We start from the raw sequence: 22452 nt of genomic DNA on the forward strand, positions 1-22452 counted from the left end.
ACACTTTATTTGACAGTGGTGCCATAAGACCGTCATAATTATGACATGACAATGCCATGAGCATGAATGAATGCTCATGATAGATGTCATTTTGTGTCATGTGGCAAATTATCTCACTTTTGAATGGATGTTAAAGATCTGTCGTTAAAAGATCTGTCATAAGCATTCATTCATGCCCATGATAGTGTCATGCCATAATTAGGACGGTCTTATGGCAGTTTTATAACACTGCTGTCAAATAAAGTGTTGCCTATTAACCCAAATAAATCAACAAATGGCCGCACTGGACTATAAGCCGCAGGATTCAAAATGAGGGAAAAAGTAGCGTCATATAGTCTGGAAATTAAGTTATGTTAAATGTCATTTCTTTGTGTTTCAGGTCAAACTAAGTCTATAAAATAAGGAGGAAAATGTATATTTAATAAAGTACAAAAGCATTAGAAAGTTCAACAGTCAGGAAAAGTGGAAATAGAATTTCAAAGTCGTGATCACAAACCCAAACTTATTGGGAAACAAAAAACTTTTTATATGTTAATGCGAAGAAACAAACTGGGAAATACCACATAGAACCTGGGAACAAAAACAGTGTTACATGGTGTAATCAAACTCATTTTTGATTCAGAGCTATTTGAATATTTTTTTAATTGTGTTTGCAAACTGCATTTTTACAATGATTAAAAAATCATTTGTCAGGGAGACACATGAAATACTACTCTTAAGCATACACGGAGATTGAGGGGAGGCAGACGGGGCAGTGCCACTCCCAGTGGGCAAAAATGTCATTACATGTAATTGTCTTCCCAATAGACCCTACCCACCGACGTCACAAAATCACGTGATCGCTGTATTGTTCCGCCACCTTGTCCGTCATTTTGTGTCTGTATTATCAATGGTCTCAATTGATCGAGCAATTTATAATGCATTTCATGGAAGACCCGGTGCTTTCGGATGCCGTAAACTCACTGGATGCGTTGCATAAAAGGCGTTATGTGGAAAAGCTTCAGTTTATCCATTCGCCAGATCCATATTTGATGCCTAAATCGATGTTTTTCGACCCGCTGTCTTCGCCGTATTTGCCTGACATCTGCTAGCTACCCTGATATTTACAACTATCTTGTCCACACAAAATCAGCCTATTCTCACGAAAGTTTGAAAAACTTTAAGAGCTTGGAGGCTTATAAATACTTCGTTGCTGGTTGGGTGAAACAGGTCCTCGTCCACGAAAATTCGGCAGGAATCTTGTGCTTGGAAAATTTTCAATTCAAAATCTTTTGTTCTTGCTAACATCCACTGTCAAGTCTAATGTATTTCATGTCATTTGTCAATGGAGCTAGGGCTTTTAATGTTTATATGGTTTAGCGATAGCACTCTCACTACATACATACGTGTATGTTGTTGGCGATTAGCCTAGCAATGATCTTAATTGTGGTTGTCAGCCCAAAACCCTCTAAATATATATTAAATGCATCTTACCAGATATAAAATGACTACTACATAATCTGTGGTAATCGTTTGGAGCCCAGTTTTCTCGTCGAATTGCAGCAGCACATCTCGCTCTCTCCTCTCCGGGTCTCTCGGAATCCGGTAGAACTTCAAGTCTCTCCGTTTATCTTCTCTGTTATTGCAACCGACCGCCACACACGCCTTCACCATTTTGATTATTAATGTTAACGAGCAGAAAAACACGCCGTAAATAGGAGGAATGTACGTAGCCGTAACAGGTAAACACGATGTGTTGACGGACAATTGGGCGGTACCAGTCAGGAGGACGGAGTTGTGACGTCACGTGGGTAGGGTCTATACAGATAGTGCCCATATTACGAACGAGTTCCGTTCCTACGCTGGCAACGTAGCCAGAATTTCCGCGTAGTTTGGAATTAACCCCCACAAAATAACTATTCAAAAAGTCCAAAAGTATTGTTATTTATTTAATGATGGAGGATACACTGCCCTCTGGTGGCAGCGTTGGGTCTGACTGTCGCCTTGTATGACAGAACCAGGCTTAGACGTCTGACATGGAATAAGGATAGCTGCGCTCTGGTTTGTCCTACATCAGGCTGTAAGTTGTTTCAGCTAATATATGTTTGCGTATGCATTTGTAATTAAGTTCACAGCTACAGTTTGTGGAGTTACGGGTGAGGGATTTGCTTTGAGAATTGTAAATATGTTAGCATTCATAGCATTTGATAACAAATTACACTCAGTTGGAATATTCATAGATCTTAAAAAAGCTTTTGATACCATTATGACATTGACATATGACATTTTAATCAATAATCTTGAAAAGTATGCGATCAGGGGAGTGGCACTACACTGGGTAAAGAGTTATTTAAGTAGCACAAAACAATTTGTGAAGTTGGGTGACTACTCATCATCATGCTTGGACATTTCTTGTGGTGTCCCCCAGGGTTCAGTGTTAGGTCCAAAACTGTTTATTCTTTATATAAATGATATTGGTACTCACTTTAGTTGCCAGGGGGTTTAGATATTAATGACCATATTTTGAGTTATTTTGAGGGGAAAATAAATTTATTATATAAGCTGCACAGACTACTTTTCATTGAGTCAAAATGTCATTTTGTCAGTGTTGTCCCATGAAAGATATACTTAAATATCTTCAGAAATGCGAGGGCTGTACTCACTTTTGTGATACACTATATAATTAAGGAATAGAAATGGAGGGTAGGTTTTAATAAGCAAATGCTTCATCCTACTCCTTTTTGGACACATTGAATACATTCTGATCTTGTTTATTATTATCATTATTATAATTATCTTAAAAATTGTTGCTGTTATCTCGAGAATATCATTGGTTCTGTCTGATTTTTTTGTTTTGTTTGTCTATTATTTTTATTTTCATGTCCAAATCAAGCATTCATTCATTTATTCATTTAAGCTATCGGACTTTTGCTAGGCAAATTTGGCTAATTTAATCTACTAAATTTACATATTAATCAGACTAGATGGACATTTGAACACCAATTGTTTTGTGTCAAGTTTTTTATTGTTAATATGTGTGTCTTTTTGAACATCAATGTACATACTAGTATGTGTGTTACAGCTTTACAAATTGTCAAAAGTGAAGGCAGTACAAAGCTTCAAAAAGCACAATTGCCTTGTTCATTGTCTGTCAAGATGAACAACTTCACGTTTAGTGAGGACAGAACATGTCATATTAATGAGGTAAAGTAAAATATATGATACTGTGAGGTACAATAACATACTGTTTATGAGACAAAAAAAAAACGACAGGAGACAAAATCGTGACTGAGACTTCAGCGTCGAAGAGTCGAAATCGCATAAGTTGAGTACGTCATAACCCGGGGACTACCTGCATATGAAAGACCTAGCAGGTAAAATCTTGCCTACAAAAGTGGTAGAGCAATAAAACAAACGACAAAAACGAATGAAATGAACAACAATCTTACATAATATTTCATAATGGGTTAAAATTATTTTTCGAACAGATCATGTGACGAGCACGTAAGAGACCCTAACCCTACTAACCGAGCATATATCTTTTAAATTAATTTTATTGCTGATACTGTGATTCGAGGTCATCAACATGTTTTGCCCCCCCCCCCCCCCCCAAAAGTAGAACTCGGCCTACACTCTTAAGTATGTAAAATGTTAATGCCCTAATAATACTAAGATTAAATTATTGTTGTAAAAAGACAATTGGAGCTCTTATATTGAAGTTTCCAACATGAATGATGAGCTAAAAAGGTGCTTCCTATGAATTTGCTTGTGACCAGCACCTTCAACCACATTTGCGCTACTTGACTCAAATCAGTGCAGCGCTGACTGCTGCGCCGCTTCCTGTCTAACAGACGTTTTCACATCAGAAGTTGTATAAGAAAAGGAAAGATGAGAATGAGTCACGAACGTTGATAATCCATACACCATTCTCGGCTTGATGCTGTGAAAATAACGGTGAGCTTTCACATCAATCGCTTCCTTTAAAAAATGACGCCACAGTCACATAACATTTTATTGATTCGCTCTTTATGAATTGTGCAAAATAAAAGACAGCATAATGTTGACGACCACAGGGAGGACTATCACAGCAATCAAGTCTCAACCGGTTTTTAAAAAGACATGTTACATCAGATTTCTGAATGAAGTAGAACCCTCAAGTTGAGCACGGTCTGGTTGACTTCCAATTAGGATTTGGACTTTGAAAATAGTAAAAATTGTGTAACAGATTATGCATTGCAGGGTCAAACTGCAAAATAAAATCTCATTACTGGCAATGCAAACAAACAGACACTATGACACTTTTAAAGGAACTAATGTTATACACCAGACTCTTTGGCATTCTATATGTCATCTATATCTATACTTATATACAATGATGGCCAAAAGTATTGGCACCCCTGCAATTCTGTCAGCTAATGCTCAATTTCTCCCAGAAAATGATTGCAGTTACAAATGCTTTGGTAGTAATATCTTCATTTATTTTGCTTGCAATGGAAAAAACACAAAAGAGAAAAAAAAAATTGCACGAAACTCCAAAAATGGGCCGGACAAAAGTATTGGCACCCTCAGCCTAATACTTGGTAACACAACCTTTAGACAAAATAACTGCGAACAGCTGCTTCCGGTATCCATCAACCAGTTTCTTACAATGCCCTGCTGGAATTTTAGACCATTCTTCTTTGGCCAACTGTTTCAGGTCTCTTAGATTTGAAGGGTGCCTTCTCCAAACTGCCATTTTCAGATCTCTCCACTGGTGTTCTATGGGATTCAGGTCTGGACTCATTGCTGGCCACTTTAGAAGTCTCCAGTGCTTTCTCTCAAACCCTTTTTCTAGGTGCTTTTGAAGTGTTTTTTATGGGTCATTGTCCTGCTGGAAGACCCATGACCTCTGAGGAAGACCCAGATTTCTCATGGTGGACCCTACATTATGTGGTAAAATTTGTTGGTAGTCTTCACACTTCATAATGCCATGCACACGGTCAAGCAGTTCAGTGCCTGAGGCAGCAAAGCAACCCCAAAACATCAGGGAACCTCCGCGATGTTTGACTGTGGGGACTGTGTTCTTTTCTTTGAAGGACTTTTTTTCCTGTAAACTCCATGTTGATACCTTTATCCAAAAAGTTCTACTTTTGTCTCATCTGTCCAGAGAACATTCTTCCAAAACGTTTTTGGCTTTCTCAGGTATGTTTTGGCAAACTCCAGCCTGGCTTTTTTATGTCTCTGGGTCAGAAGTGGGGTTTTCCTGGGTATCCTACCATATAGTCCCTTTTCATTCAGACGCCGACGGATAGTATGGGTTAACACTGTTGTACCCTCGGACTGCAGGACAGCTTGAACTTGTTTGGATGTTAGTCGACGTTCTTTATCCACCATCCGCACAATCTTTCGTTGAAATCTATTGTCTGTTTTTCTTTTCCTTCCACATCTAGGGAGGTTAGCCACAGTGCCATTGGCTTTACACTTAAGCCTGAGTTATACTCCCGCGTTGCGGTGACGGCGTAGCGACTACAGCGTCATTCGACATTCGATAGTTCTGCGGTGAGGGAACGCGTTGCTCTGTAATTCACCGCCAAGCCACTAGAGGGATGTGGCGTTATGTTTGTACGGTTTTGGGGCATGCTTGTTTACTTCCGCTAGTCGGAGAAAAAATAAACAATGCAAGATGGAACTCTTGAAAGTAAATATTCTGCTCATCAACACTGAATAAATATTGAACATACAAATGTTGACGGGCAGGTGATGCAGAAGACTGTTTCGAGGCGGTCTGGCCGACTTTTGATGCCGCACAGAGAGTTTTAGACTCGGGTGGAGAGAGCTAGCTGTGGCGGCTAGCTTCAAACTGGCGTCGAGCACTGCGTTCAAGGTCTGCAAAGCCCTCCAGCCTGATTTGTTTGCCGTGTCCTACAACCAGCCAGTGGGAAGCCATAGCAGATTTCTGGCGTCTAGGGAACTTCCCAAACTGCGTTGGGAGGCTTGATTTTAAGGTTATCATAAAAAGCACCGAGGCACTCTCAATCAGTGATGATGTATTGTGTGTGTGAAGTGTCTGTTATTGAAAATTAAAGATCAAAACAACTCTTTTGACACCAAATCTGTGCTTTATTCTTCTTGAAACATATGTACACAGTAAATGATGAAGTGCACCAACCAAAAATACGACATAAAGTGATCAAAAGTTGGCAGTTTTTAGCCGACTGGGTCACCGCTTCGTGTGGCCACTCGATTCCGAACACCCACGTCTCGGTGGTTCTTCCATTTTTTTTTTCCGATCGCCGACCTTGCCATTTGGCAATCACAATAATAATGTCTTGACGAGATTTGCTCTTCGATGATACTCCCGTCGGCTTGGTGCATTTTTGCGTGTAGAAAATAATGTTTGATTCTATTCTACAATGGCGGTGTTTTCGCGGTAAACTGGAAACAACAGTCTGAGCGGACCAATCACAGTCCGTTTTCGTCACGTCATACACGTCTAGGTGACGCGAAGGTTAGAAAATTTGAGAGGCGGGCGTAAGCCTACGGCGTAGGGTCGTAACTCGATTCTTCCTTGACGGCGTAGGTCTGACGCGGAAGTATAACTCGGCCTTTATTGATGACACTGCGCACAGTAGACACAGGAATATTCAGGTCTTTTGAGATGGACTTGTAGCCTTGAGATTGCCCATGCTTCCTCACAATTTTGCTTCTCAAGCCCTAAGACAATTCTTTGGTCTTCTTTCTTTCCTCTATGCTCAATGCGGTACACACAAGGACACAGGACAGAGGTTGGGGTCAACTTTAATCCATTTTAACTGGCTGCAGTGTGAATTAGTTATTGCAACCACCTGTGATGTGCAAATTAGAGGGTGCCAATAGTTTTGTCCGGCCCATGTTTGGAGTTTTGTGTAAAATGATAATGATTTAATTTTTTTTCCATTCTCTTTTGTGTTTTTTCATTGCAAGCAAAATAAATGAATATATTACTAACAAAGCTTTTGTAATTGCAATCATTTTCTGGGACAAATTGAGCATTATCGGACAGAATTGCAGGGGCGCCAATACGTTTGGCCAGCACTGTATAAATGGAACTTGGTCTGTGTGTGTGCATCTGCATTTTTATGTTCTTTCCCTATGGATTCTGAGACAGCTGGGCAGATTTTGATGAAATTTTACGTAGTTATACTTTATGTCTCTGGGAGTGTTTTTAGATGGGTTTGATCTCCGTAGGCCTCCATTTAGTGCGGAAAATTGATTTGAAAGTCCAAAAATTACCATTGGAAATCTCTGATTGTGGAGGTGACGGCGCCATCTTTTGGACAAAAGACGCGTCTCTTGCGATTGCAATGTCGCAGTTGGCTTTCAGACTTTATGGTTTCATGTACAAATTTAAAGGTGCTGCGATGATATGTTGTGGCTTTGAGTACTCCACAACAAGATGCTGGATTTTAAAAAAAAAAAAAAAAAAGTACAATTTTCCGAAATATGAATAAGGGATTCATTTCTGAAGGATATCGTGATCCCCATAAAGGCAAATTGGTCTGTGTGGCTGTCTCTGTGTTCGTGTTTTATGGACACGGAGCGCTGGGCGGATTTTGACGAAATTTTCACAGTTGTACTTTATGTGTCTGGGAGTGGTCTTGGATGGGTTTTTATCTGCGTAGGCCTCCATTTAGTGTGGAAAATTAATTTGAAACTCCCCCCCAAAAAATCATGGATAAGCCCTGATTTTGAGGTTTCATATGAGTCAATTTAACAAACCTTGGCCCCAACAACCCAGCACAAGTATTATAACTACTATAGGTCACTCAAAACGATAGATTATTAGATCTTTTTCAGTGACAATAAAAAATGTATAAGGCAGATAACACAGACAAGGCTGAAAAAGCAGTTTCTGCTCTTGCACCACTCTTTAAAATAAACTGCTGTATTTTAAGCCAAAAGAACTGTTTTTTTTGCTAGAAAAATATGTTTATATGCTGCCATAGCAGTTTCATAGTGCATTAAGCCCCCAAACTATTTTTAATTTGTCCGTTTTACCCTGGAGACCCCCATTTACAGACACCGCGCAGCCGCTTTGGTGTCTATGTCTAGCATTTTTAGCTTAGAAGCATTCATTGATGTCTAATTTTTAGTTAAAAAAGAAAAAAAAACTACTTCAAACAATTATTCACTCACATATTTTAAACTTTTAAACAACTTACGTCACAATGAAAAAAACAGTGTCTGTAAATAGGTCATGGCTAGCTACCTCATAACTATCGCTTAATTGTTGTTACTGTCACATTTTCCCCAATATTTTTCGATGATAAATAATCAATAAAAACAAAGAAAAAATGAAATATTTGAAAAGGAAATTCTCGACCACTCCTTGATGTCTGTGATTTCTGCTTTGCGACCCTTGTTATATTACCGTGTTTCACCCATAAAATCCCCAAAAAGTCAGGCTGAGGCTATTCACAGCTATTTTTTGACACTCGGTGAGGCATGCTACATGGAGTTTTTGGATCGAAACAACGTAAATACGCGATAATATCTCATTAAAATCATGGTGTCTTTAATTATGCTATCTCATGCTTTCACAACGAGTTAGGGTATAGGAGTTTAATTTTTTTTTTTTTTTTTAATGCCCTCCTGTTCAAATTTTTTATTTCCCCAGAAAATTGAGATTTTAAGTTTTCCAATGATGTATCACACATGCATATAGGACAATTTTGAAATTTGGCCAAATTGGGGGTCTCGGAGCAGAACTTCACGTCACCTGAGTGTTTTCCGCCATATGCATGTTAGATTTGTCACATTGTCAGTCTATATGTGTTTATCCAACATTTATCTCAATTGGTTTTTGATTGCTAGTCAAAGCAACATCCAAGTTTGGTTAGTTGTATCTTAAAGCACCACTGCATGTACAGGTAGCCATTCCAGTGTTGGCAATATAACCCAGATTTCTATGTTAACCGGAATTAACCCTTTCAATACCTCAAAACACCCTATAAATTTTAAAAAAAATCCAAAAACATGTATTAAACATCAATGTACTGTCCTCGCCAAGACATTGGAGCTAAGTCCCAGCTAGACAGCGAGCTAAGCTCCGAAATGACGATGTCAGACATCCGTGTGATTTTTGCTGACTTTATTCACCTGCTCATGACATCAACACATGCAGAATGAAACTGCAATAAAATGAAATTCAAAAGCAATTTAAATTTGCGTTTACAAGTAGCTTCTGATACAGCAATAACAAACGATTAGCATGTGTCAGTTGGTGTCCGCACATCATCACAAACAATCACATAAACTCACCCCAAGTATTCGACCACAATTGAAAACGCACAATAAACAGTACAAAAGGGGTTATGTACAGCCGTCGCTTCTGGATGCTTCACAAGCAACAAATGTGCTCGCAGACTGTCACCTCTGTCACTACTCTGTGTCACTCGGCTGCTCTGTATGTGCGTGTGTGGGATGGGCGGCGCATAAGCGCTCGCTTCCTGTTCAACGCTTCCCGCGCCAAAATAAAACCATGAATCACAAAAGAAAAGTCAACATAACAAAAAAAAAAAAAAAAGACAAAACTCAGGCATCGTAAAGTCAAAATCGCGTAAGTCGGGTTCGTCGTAACCCGGGGACTACCTGTATTTTTGTCTTTAGCCTTGTATTACTAAATTACGTAAAAACTACGTTTCCCTTGAGTAGTACAAAAAATAATGGTCGCATTCAATATGTTCAACTTCAAGGCCGTTAACTTCAGGGGTTTCACTCAATGCAGTCACATAAATGGCGTTAGTAATCTCCTAATGGCAAATTAACTGAGTCTTTGCACGTTACAAATAACTCCAATGGCTTCATAGCAAGGACGCAGGTTTGTAAGGGACAAAACACTACCAACTTTTCAGGATGTTCAAATTGTGACCCCCCCACCCCCCGCCACTCAGACACACACGCACACTCACACAGCCCAGATTAATGTCTACAACATGCTGCCTCCTCTACCCCCTTTGAAGAGGAGGGATGAATTTTTTTTCAGCCAGCAGCAGCCACTGTAAGTAATGTAGATATATTTACCCCAGCAGGGCCATATGGAGGTAGATTTGTGTCTTTATTATTCAATCAAAAAAAAAGTTGCTTCAATTAAAAAAAAGTTGCTTCAATTAAAATATATATTTTCAACCAAAAAAGTCTCTTCAATCAAAAAAAAAAAAAAAAAAAAAAAAAAAAAAGTGAATGCAAAAATACATTTGAAACAAAAAACTAAAAAAAAAAAAAAAAAAAAAATGCATGTGAAAGCTATTTTTCTTTGATAAATTTTTTTTTGTTTGTTTTTTTTTTTTTTGATTGAAGTCAAGATTATTATTTTTTTATTGAAGCAACTTTTTGATTGAAGTAATGTTGATTTGTGTTTGGGCCGCATTTTGGCTAGGACATTTTTCTCTTTATTATTCAATCAAAAAATAAGTTGCTTCAAAAAAATACAGATTTTCAAAAAGAAAAATCACTTACATCAAAAAAAAAAATTTGAAAAAGATTGAAAAATTTGCATTTGAACACAAGTTTTCATTGCAAAAGTTTTCTTTGATTGAAGCAATCCTTTTTGTGTTTGGGCCATATTATGATTAGGACATTTGTGTCTAAATCATTTAATCCCCAAAAAAGTTTCAAAGAGCTTCAATCAAAAAATATATATTTTTTTTCAATCAAAGAAATAAATCATTTAAAAAATTTTTTTTCTCTAATATAAATATATACATATGCATATAGTATATACACACATACTGTATATATATATATATATATATATATATATATATATACATATATATATGCATTATATATTTGTTCTTTTAATTCATTTTTGTTGCAGTTTTATTGCTTTACAACTCTTATTTATATTAAGGAAAGTCAATTACATGCAATTACACTTTTCTGCCACGGGGGGGGGGGCTGGCCCCCCTTAAAATCCGTTATGGCCGCCTCCTCTGCCCCCTTCGAAGAGGAGGGATATTAGAAGTTTTTTTTTTATTTTCCGGCCAGCAGCAGCCACTGTAAGTAATGTAAAAAGGTGTCAATGTTGTGGAGGGGGTGGAAACACCACTAATTTTGCTACTGAAACCCAACCTGCATCAGAGTTAGCATAACATTAAACTGTGTGAACTTGCTAAGATGCAAAACTACTGCAGTCAGGCCAGCCTCCACAAGGAATAACAAAGTCAAGCTAGCCTTCCCTCATTCCAATCATTGTTTGCATTATGTGCATTACGGTAATCCAGTGCAATAGCTTCAGAGAGCAAGTCCCTTTATTTAAAAAAAAAAAAAAAAAACGGGGGGGGGGGGGGGCTATCAAAGAATGGGTCCACTTCAGGGCGACACTGACATGAAAAAAACATCTGTGAAATAAAATCACACACAACAATTTCATGACAGTATTTTGGTTCAAGTCCTGGGGTAGTCTAGTATGCCTCAGATGTAGATCAGTCCTTGGATATATCAGACTTTTTTTCATTGATTTTATCCCCAAATCCCTTTTATATTACAATACTTTAGTTTTAGTCTAAGAGTGCTCCAGTTGTCCCCCAGAAGTGGACCCATTCTTGGGTAGCGCCCCATTTTTATCAATAAAGGGACTTACACTTCAAAATATTTTTTAGTAGTTTTTGAAAAGAAATGTTTGAATTGAACATTGTATCACGTGAACAAATACACACGAAAGCTAGTATGTCATTACAGGTTTATTTTGCATTGATCATTTAGCCTATGAATTAATTAGGTTCTTATTCTTGAGAAATGTTGCCCTGACCCCCGTTCAATAATCTGTATAGTCTTATTAATGTCCCGTCCCTGGCAGAAAGTGTACATGTGGGTAATGCTGTTATATCGTCCCTACAAATGTTGAGACCAAACCTACGTCCTTGCTTGATAGTCTTAACAATCCATGTTTGAATTTCATGGAAAAAGCAAATCTGACATGATAAAAGTTGAAATATGATTAAAAATCAAGCTAAGACAAAAAGTGCATTCATTAATACTGCATTTGGATTTCTTTACCGTGCTACTTTCAACACAATGTCCATGACAATAAGCTGCAAATATATGCTTTACATTTGCTCTTTCAACATATATGAAAATATTTTCCTTTATAATTTGAATACAAGAGCATGTAAATGGATGGGTAGTCACAATGAAAATAAAAAGTGCTCTGCAGAATCACAGTTTCACAAACACCACTAAGATTCAAGTTCAATATTGAAGTGCACACAGACACACACTTGTCAGCGTGTCCTCTCCCTTCAACAGGTTTTAGAACATCCTATTCAAGTACTCTGAAATACCTGCTGTTCTGAGGTTTTCCCTATCTATATAACATTTGTCTGGTCGTCAGGCAACTTTGGCTTTGACAGTTCAAATGAAAACACAAAGAGAATTATAAATATTTACACTTTACATTCGTGAATGAGCTTCAGTTTGTCCCCAAACTAGCATTCTGCTCTTTTTGGCAACGGAATGCTTTTACTGTGCAAAAATCTTTTAGCGCATTTTTAAAGAATGTGACTGTTAGGTACTAGGAAACACAAATGAACAATGAGAAGACAATTTCCTTTTCTGTTACATTCTTCACTGCAGTTAAGAGACCAACTGGTTTTGTAATTCCAATGGGCTCCTCATTAGGCAAGAGTGAGCTGACAATGATGAGTGGGCCACAGATAGAGAATTTTCTCCCTTCTTGTTTTTGATTAATCATTAGAGGTGGCATCAAGTTGCAGTGGAAACCTAAATGTCGAACACTATAAAGCGTCATCAACTAAAAATATACGTGAAGCAATTAAAAAAAAAAAAAAAAAGTACAAATGATGGTAAGACTTTCATTTAAAGCAGTAAAACTCCAATGCAGGGGTGGAATTACTATTAGGCCTCAAGTGTTGTGGAAATAAATGTACTTAAAAGTTAAGGGATTCCACTGTAAATCAATTTAGCATGTTAAAAAAGGGTGCTGCCCTCTGTTGACTTGGAGTGCAAAATACAAAGTGCCTCTTTTCAATTTTCAGTGCATTTGGACATTTTACTTAAAGGACATCCGATCACCTGTGCAAGTGCCTTTTACAAATAAGTACGCTTTTTATAGTGTAACCTCTGCAAATAGCACGACTAAATTTGACATCTAGGGATTTCAATGGCAGCCGATGAGTTCATTTTAACACACTGTTGGCTACAAAACATGGCACGACACGGTAACTAGGAGCAATTTTAGGGCACTTCTTTACACGAGGTAGCAAGGTTTCCACATAGGTCATGTTTTTATACCATTGGTTTGGTTCTAATGACCACAAAACTGGTGCTAAACTGCCACAGGCACCTTCCACTATTCTTTGGCACCAAGAACAACCTCAATCGACTTTCTGTATTTATCCTATGAAGACCACCTGGACATGGGATGGTACCTTCCCGGTGCGGTCTCAGTCCAGCAGCACCCTCTCTGACCCAGCGTGGGGCTGAGAAATGTCTTCACTCTTTGGCATCTTTGATGGTGGACAGCTGGGCGACAGTCTTTTTGACCCGCAGAGAGGTGAGGCGGGCGGCGGGGTTAGCGTACCAGCACTCTCTCATCAACTTGCCCATGACGCGCAGAGCCTAGATTGTCAACACAGTGTACATAGAGGAGGCAACACTTAGTTCCTATGCAAAGTAGAACCTCAACTTACTTGACACCATTAATGATGCTCCTTTTTAGCTAGAGCTTTGACGACATCTTGTGGCACTTAAGCACAATACAGAACGGGCACATGCTAGTTAAGGCTAGCATTTTGAGCATACACTGGTACCACTACATAGAATTTAATTCGTTCCAGGTGTGTAGTGTAATGCGTGGCAGGGCAGGATGCGTTCCGAAAAAGTAAAAAAGGAAGCAGACTTCCACTTATGCCAGACATGTCCAAAGTCCGGCCCGGGGGCCAAATGCGGCCCGTGGTCAAATTTCATCCGGCCCCCAGCGTCTGTCCTAAAATCAATAACGTCTGGCCCGCACACAGACTTAATAAGTTGGTCAGCAGTACTGCTACCAGCATATGAAGTAGCTTACACACTAAATGCTACTCATCATTTACCCACTAAAAGGCAGCAGCACTCTAAGCAACATTACCCCATGTGACCCTTTGCTCCCAATTTTCTAAAATGACGACAATCAACAAAAAAAAAAAGAAAGTTGACTGTGATGGCCGATGCGTCAAGGATAGGTGGAAATTGGACTATTTCTTCACTAAAATACGCAACAACTGTGTCCGCCTCATTTGCAAAGAGACAGTCACTGTTTTTAAAGAGTTCAATGTAAGGCGATATTACCAAACAAGACACGCTGACATGTACGACAAGATTACAGGGAAGATACGTTGTGAGAAATTGAAGCAACTTGAAGCTAGTTTATTTCACAGTAGTATTTCGCAATAGCCCGGGAGTCGAAAGAGAACGCCACAAAGGCTAATTGTGAGATTGTTGAAATTATTCATTAAATAATGAAAAAAAAAAAAAAATCAAATATGATGCACAGAATGGCTTGCTAAAATTTGCTTAAATATATAGTTCTTAGGGCTGTCAAACGATTAAAATTTTGAATTAATCACAGCTTAAAAATTAATTAATCGTAATTAATCGCAATTCAAACCATCTATAATATAATCCATATTTTTATGTAAATTATTGTTGGAATGGAAAGATAAGACACAAGGCGGACATATACATTCAACATACTGTGCATAAGTACTGTATTTGTTTATTATAACAATAAATCAACAAGATGGCATTAACATTATTAACATTCTGTCAAAGCGATCCATGGATAGAAAGACTTGTAGTTCTTAAAAGATAAATGTTAGTACAAGTCATATAAATTTTATATTAAAAGCCCTCTTAATGTTTTCGTTTTAATAAAGATTGTAAAATTTTCAATCACAAAAATAAACTAGTAACTCGCCATTGTTGATGTCAATAATAATTATGATGCTGAAGCCTGAAAGTGCTGAAACCCATAAAATCCAGCCAGCAGAGGGCAGAAAAACACCAAAAAACACAAGTAACAAGTGAAAATGACACTTTGCTATCATTTTAATCTGTTTGAGCGGGCATGTGCGTTGAATGCGTCATATATTTTAAGGTGATTAATTTTTAAAAATTAATTAACGCCCGTTAACGCGACGATTTTGACAGCCCTAATTGTTCTACTTAAAAAAAGTCAGCCAAGGTCGCCCCCCCAAATTTTTACAACACCAGAGCTGGCCCCCTTTGCAAAAAGTTTGGACACCCCTGACTTATGCCCAGCTCGACCACTCGTCAATCGGGAGTGCAACGGACTGCACACACGCGGTCCCAATTGACTCCGACAAAAAGTGAGTAGCAACTGAAGAAGTTGAACATGAATAAAGAGACGCCAACGTGTGGTGGATGTCGTCATGAACGCCATTTACAGTGGTGACTGTTAAAGTAAGTGGGGGGGGGGGGCGTTGTTTAGCCAGTTCACTCACACGCACATCACGCTCATGTTCATTTTATTCTGAATTGCAATGGTAAGCATCACCTTTTTCCTTTTTTTCACCACCTGCACCAACCTTCTTGGGACCCATGCTGATTTCTCTCTCAAGAAAATCTGCCACGTGTCCGCCATGCGGCAAAACAATGAATTTGCGATGCTATCATAAATTGTCGTATTTCGAGCATGACGTCATATGTCGAGACAAAAGACGAAATTTTACGTCTAATGTCGAAAGGATCATATGTCGATGCGATCGTATGTCAAAGTACCACTATATTATCGTCATGTCTTTTGCTGGGCCAATATATCAACCGTATTGTGCGATTAGCATAGTCCTATCACCATTTTCAATAAGCACATTGGTTTATCTTAGTGATTTAATAAAAGTACCACTAAGTTAAAAGTGACTCTAGCAATAATATGATGCAATATATATGAGAGCACTTCCACTAAAAACAGATATTTGGGTGATAAGTTGAAAAATGTTACTTGGACATCCTTATTATCCGATTAGAATTGGTGAAGAAGCTCATTGATTAATTTTCTTTTTCAAATTTGATCAAATTCAAGATTCTAAAATATGACAAAATGCCCAAAGAAGCAATGGGCACAATTCCATCACAGTGCTGGGTAGTGGCTGCTAGTCGGGGACCTGGCAGCCACATACTTTAATAGTGCGGTAGGTGGGTTCCACACTTTTATATGGGTGTTCTCCTCTTTGTCTGGACTGTCAGTTGTGGGGGTGGGAGGGTCGGAGCTTGGCTCCTGTGCCGCCCTGCAGCGGCCTCTCTGCGTTTTCCCGCTTCCGCCATCCTCTCTTTCCTACCCAAGCATCCTCCTTAGGCCCTAGCGCGGATCCGGTGGAGTGTTGCCCCCTCTGGGTGTGGGTCCTGTTCGGCCCCGGGCCTAGTGGGCCATGGGACTCCCACGGTGTTCCGCATCGGTTGGGGGGTTGTGGCGGTGGGTGGCTGGGGGTCCTGGCTGGCAGGCGTAGGGTGGCGTGTCCCCTCATCCCTTTCCTGAGGGCCGGTTATGCAAGGCGCGGATGATCCGGGGGGCCTTTGCCGGAGCTGTAGGAGGAGGGGTGCGCTGCGCTAGCAAAACCTCCCCGATTGGCTGGGGCGGTCACAGGGCCCTGGGGCGGCAACCGCACAGCACTTCCACCTTTCTGCAGGACTATCTCACGTCTGAGTGGGTTCACGCATGACTGAGTGCAGTGAGACACACTCAGTTAGAGAAACTGTCGGTGCCAGGATTAGCAATCAGGTAGCATAGAATAGGATGTAAATATATTTACGTTTACATGTGATTCACATAATACTGGTTTCCACACCCTACATTGGTATACTGATATATTGATATACAACTAATCACGTCTCCTTTGGACTCTCTGCCCCTCCTCTTTCTCTTTGGCTATCTGGGAAATATATATATATATAACTAGCTAATGATGGCATCACTGTGTTCATAGGTAGCATAGGGGAGCAACAATGTACTTCTTGTTGTCGTTTGTTCTCCTCTTCCGTCTGCTTCTTTCTTTTCTGTCCCCCCCATTGCCCCTCACTGCTCCTTGATTTCTCCCAATAAATAAAACATAATGAACATCCATGTGATAGATTAAAACTGTTCCGACCATAAGGACACTCAGATTCCTATTCTCCTTATCTAAGCAGCTGAACAGAACAGGTGAAAAAAGATCGGTAAACTAATTTTATATCGATATTGGTTTTTCATTATCGGTTTTGAGCCAATTTGCAAGTTGCCTTCAAAGTGAATGTAGCCGTCTGCCTTTGTACAAGAGCTAGTCACTGTTTAGCACAGTAGTTTATGCTTACTGACCATGAGATGTCTCCAAACTAAGATTCTTGGGATTTGTTATGTGAGCAGACCATTTGCATTCGTGGTGCAAAAATTCAATGAACAAGAAATGATTGATAAGAATGAATATGTTAAGTCCCAACCGCATATATCGGTGTTGGTTTGATATCGGTATCGGATTTTTGAGTTGGACAATATCAGGATATCGGTTATCAGTTAAAAAGTGATTATCAGACAACTCTAGTTGCCTTTCAAAAGCTTTTATTTTTAGATACTTATTTTCATCATTCTGAGAAATTGGCATCCTAACCCTCCCGATAAAGGTATTGCATTTGTATCTATAAACATGCTAAAAAAATCCTCAAAAATAGCCAACATTGGGTGATCCCTTCAAATTGTTTTCTCAATGCTTATGATAGCTACCTACAAAAGCACAGTCAAACAGCTTTGGATGAAAACCTTGAAGTGGAAGTTTCAGAGGTGAGAGTTTAGTCATAAATCATTTTTGAAAAAAAAAAAAAAAAAAATCAAATCCATACATTTCCTACAGAGATTGTCATCTCTCCCTCTTTCTTTTTTTTTTCTTTTTTTTTTTTTTTTTTAAACACCGTGCGAGAAGCCTCTGCTTTTGTTGGAGCAGCTCATATGGTTGAGGACTAGATATGAGACAATATAGTGGTCAGTATTATAACAGTGTTGAGTAATGTGTCACCTCACAGCTCTGCCACTGGTTGGGAATGTTCGGTCGCCGTTTCAGCTCACACACCACCTTCCTCATGTCCTCCACGGACGGATCAGAAGGCACCAGGTCATAATAAGGCAGCTGGAAATCCTCCTGAAGTCCTGTGTGGAAAACGTTGGCATCAGCTTGACTTTTGACGATGATAACTCGTACAGTATACGAGAATTGTCATACCCCTCACTGAACATCGTCGGGCCAATTCCCAGAACACCAGACCCAATGAGTAAATATCCGCCCGCTTAAAGGACTCAAAGTTGCTCATGTTGATGGTCTCGTCCAGGATTTCGGGGGACATGTACCTGTAGAAGACAACAGCACCTGGGCCTATTGACTTGGTATCTGCAGAACATTCCATATACAGTAGACAGTGGTACGAAAAAGGAACTGAACCTTTTGGAATTTCTTCAATTTCTGAAAAAAATCCCCATCAAATTATTTGATCTTTGTCAAAATCACACAGATGAAAAAACTGTCTGTTTTAACTAAAACCACCCAAACATTTATAGGTTTTCATATTTTAATGAGGATAGTATGCAAACAATGACAGAATGGGGAAAGATAAGTAAATGAACCATCACATTTAATATTTTGTGGTCCCCCCTTTTGGCAGCAATAACTTCAACCAGACGCTTCCTGTAGCTGCAGATCAATCTGGCACATCGATCAGGACTAAACTTGGCCCATTCTTCTCTACAAAACTGCTGTAGTTCAGTCAGATTCCTGGGATGTCTGGCACGAGTCTGTTGTCAGGTCATTCCACAGCATCTCAATGGAGTCTGGACTTTGACCTGACCACTCCAGAACTTTTATTTTGTTCTTTTGAAACCATTCTGACGTTGATTTACTTCTGTGTTTTGGATCATTGTTTTGCAGCATCCATCCTCTTTTTAGCTTCAACTGTCTGACAGACAGCCTCAGGTTTTTCCTGCAAAACATCTTGATAAACTTTTGAATTAATTCTTCCATTAATGATTGCAAGTTTTCCAGGCCCTGAGGTAGCAAAACAGCCCCAAATCCTCCCTCCACCATGCTTCACAGTGGGGATGAGGTGTTGATGTTGGTGAACTGTCCCATTTTTCCTCCACACATGACGTTGTGCGTTACTCCCAAACAATTCAACTTTGGTTTCATCAGTCCATCAATATTTTGCCACAATTTCCGTGGAGTGTCAAAGTGCCTTTTTGCAAACATTAAACGAGAAACAATGTTTTTTTTTTTCAGACAGCAGCGGCTTACTCTGTGTAGTACTCCCATAAACACCATTCTTGGCCATAGTTTTACATATAGTTGATGCGTGCACAGAGATAATGGACTGAGCCAGTGATTTCTGTAAGTCTTTAGCAGACACTGTAGGGTACTTTACAACTCTGATTATTCTGCGCTGAACTCTTGGCATCATCTTTGGTGGATGGCCACTCCTTGGGAGAGAAGCAACAGTGCCAAACTCTCTCCATTTGTAGACAACTTCTCTGACTGTCAATTGATTGACATCCAGACTTTTAGAGATGGTTGTGTATCCTTTCCCAGCTTTGTAAAAATCAACAATCATTGATTGCAGGTCTTCAGACAGCTCTTTGGACCGAGCCATGATGCACATCAGACAATGCTTCTCATCAAGACAATCTTAACCGGGTGTGTGTTTTATGGTGGGCAGGGCAGCTTAAAACCACTCATCAGGGATTGGGCAAACACCTGACTTAAATTGTTTGGGAAAAATTGGTTTTAATTGCTCTTTAAGTCTCCTTAGACAGAGGGTTTATTGACTTGTTTTTCACCATGTCGTTGTTTGCATGCTATCCTCATTAAAATACGAAAACCTATAAATGTTTGGGTGGTTTTAGTTAAAGCAGACACAGTTTTTACATCTGTGTGATTTTGACAAAGGTCAGATCACGTTTGATGATGACTTTATGCAGCAATGTGAGAAATTCTAAAAGGTTCAGATACTTTTTCACACCACTTTAATGAGCAGATGCTGTTCTACGCCTACAAAGTGATGGTCGTGTGAGCTGACTGAAAAAGTCCAACCTCTTTGTTCCCACTCTGTGATTGGTCGGAATGTCGATGCTGTTGGTGCTGGAGTCGTGTTTGACGGCCAAGCCCAAATCGGCAATCGCTGCTGTGCCGTTCTTCTTCACCAAGACATTTTTTGACTTCAGGTCTCGGTGAGCGATGGCTGGCTTCCCTGCAAACAGGGAAGTTCAGGACAGGTCCATAATTTTTGTTGGCTGGCCGTCTAGCGTAATCATATGCAAAGCTCGATTTTAATCTTATAATACTGCGGTAAACTTTAGTCAATGCAAATATGGCTTGCTGTTCACAGGTGACGGTACGAAAGGAGCTCTTGGATTTCTTTATTTTGATAAGTGAGCGTTCCTCTGGCTCATTTTTAGGTTGGTAAATGCCGAAAATGCCATCGGAGCGAGTAACTTGGCTCCAAATCATACTTGTCGCGTTTAAAGCGGTGTTATCTATCTAAAATGCTATCCTTGTGTGACAACAAATCATTTATTTTAGCGTGTAACATGCAAGCATATTTTCTATGTTAATCAGACATACAGTTGGGCAAATAAGTATTTAGTCAACCACCAATTGTGCAAGTTCTCCTACTTGAAAAGATTAGAGAGGCCTGTAATTGTCAACACGGGTAAACCTCAACCATGAGAGACTGAATGTGGGAAAAAACCAGAAAATCACATTGTTTGATTTTTAAAGATTTTATTTCCAAATTAGAGTGGAAAATAAGTATTTGGTCACCTATAAACAAGCAAGATTTCTGGCTGTCAAAGAGGTCTAACTTCTTCTAACGAGGTCTAACGAGGCTCCACTCGTTACCTGTATTATTGGCACTTGTTTTAACTCATTATCGGTATAAAAGACACCTGTCACCAACCTCAGTCAGTCACACTCCAAACTCCACTATGGCCAAGACCAAAGAGCTGTCGAAGGACACCAGAGACAAAATTGTAAACCTGCACCAGGCTGGTAAGACTGAATCTGCAATAGGTAAAACACTTGGTGTAAAGAAATCAACTGTGGGAGCAATTATTAGAACATGGAAGACATACAAGACCACTGATGATCTCCCTCGATCTGGGGCTCCATGCAAGATCTCACCACGTGGCGTCAAAATCATAACAAGAACAGTGAGCAAAAATCCCAGAACCAAACAGCCTAGTGAATGACCTACAGAGAGCTGGGACCACAGTAACAAAGGCTACGATCAGTAACACAATGCGCCGCCAGGGACTCAAATCCTGCACTGCCAGACATGTCCCCCTGCTGAAGAAAGTACACGTCCAGGCCCGTCTGCGGTTCGCTAGAGAGCATTTGGATGATCCAGAAGAGGACTGGGAGAATGTGTTATGGTCAGATGAAACCAAAATAGAACTAGATGGTAGAAACACAGGTTCTTGTGTTTGGAGGAGAAAGAATACTAAATTGCATCTGAAGAACACCATACCCACTGTGAAGCATGGGGGTGGAAACATCATGCTTTGGGAGTGTTTTTCTGCAAAGGGACAGGACGACTGATCTGTGTAAAGGAAAGAATGAATGGGGCCATGTATTCAGAGATTTTGAGTGAAAATCTCCTTCCATCAGCAATGATCCCAAATACACAGCCAGGGCAACAAAGGAGTGGCTTTGTAAGAAGCATTTCAAGGTCCTGGAGTGGCCTAGCCAGTCTCCAGATCTCAACCCCATAGAAAATCTGTGGAGGGAGTTGAAAGTCCATGTTGCCCAACGACAGCCCAAAACATCACTGCTCTAGAGGAGATCTGCATGGAGGAATGGGCCAAAATACCAGCAACAGTGTGTGAAAAGCTTGTGAAGAGTTACAGAAAACGTTTGGCCTCCATTATTGCCAACAAAGGTTACATAACAAAGTACTGAGATGAACTTTTGGTATTGACCAAATACTTATTTTCCACCATGATTTGCAAATAGATTTAACAATCAAACAATGTGATTTTCTGTTTTTTTTTTTCCACATTCCGTCTCACATGGTTGAAGTTTACCCATGTTGACAATTAAAGGCCTAATATTTTCAAGTGGAAGAACTTGCACAATTAGTGGTTGACTAAATATTTATTTGCCCCACTGTATACACAATGGCTCAAAAATGTCAGGAGAACGGCATTGGAATTGGTCCCTGTAACGGCACGCTTTCAATATTTGTTCAGTTTTGTTGGTTTACGCCCATTTTGATCGAGGATGCACCCACCTTGTGTCCCGATAATCTCCATGTGCAGGTGGGCCAGGCCGCTGGCTACCGATAGAGCGATGACCACCATGCTCTCCACCGACAGCGTGTACCTGTTCAGGTAATCGAATAAAGAGCCGTGTTCGTGGTACTCGGACACCAACCACAGCTGAGTCCATGAGCCGTTATCTGGAACATAACATTAGCAGTCAATAAAGC

At 39.7% G+C, this 22452-nt stretch overlaps 1 protein-coding gene across 1 annotated transcript in view; it reads right to left on the bottom strand.

Annotated features, from left to right (window-relative positions):
* Nucleotides 1-10893: 10893 nt before the first annotated feature.
* The window catches only part of LOC130927434 (activin receptor type-1C), a 39931-nt gene continuing 28372 nt past the window's right edge, over nucleotides 10894-22452 (bottom strand). Inside the window, exons 5-9 of the mRNA XM_057853254.1 lie at nucleotides 22255-22422; nucleotides 20058-20214; nucleotides 18204-18328; nucleotides 18000-18130; nucleotides 10894-13578 (exon numbers count right to left, since the gene is read on the bottom strand). Coding sequence (XP_057709237.1) covers nucleotides 13453-13578; nucleotides 18000-18130; nucleotides 18204-18328; nucleotides 20058-20214; nucleotides 22255-22422 — 707 coding nt within the window. The 3' untranslated portion in view covers nucleotides 10894-13452. The remainder of the gene's footprint in view (nucleotides 13579-17999; nucleotides 18131-18203; nucleotides 18329-20057; nucleotides 20215-22254; nucleotides 22423-22452) is intronic.

This window comes from Corythoichthys intestinalis, chromosome 12 (genome assembly GCF_030265065.1).
Source record: "Corythoichthys intestinalis isolate RoL2023-P3 chromosome 12, ASM3026506v1, whole genome shotgun sequence".
Taxonomy (NCBI): Eukaryota; Metazoa; Chordata; class Actinopteri; order Syngnathiformes; family Syngnathidae; genus Corythoichthys; species Corythoichthys intestinalis.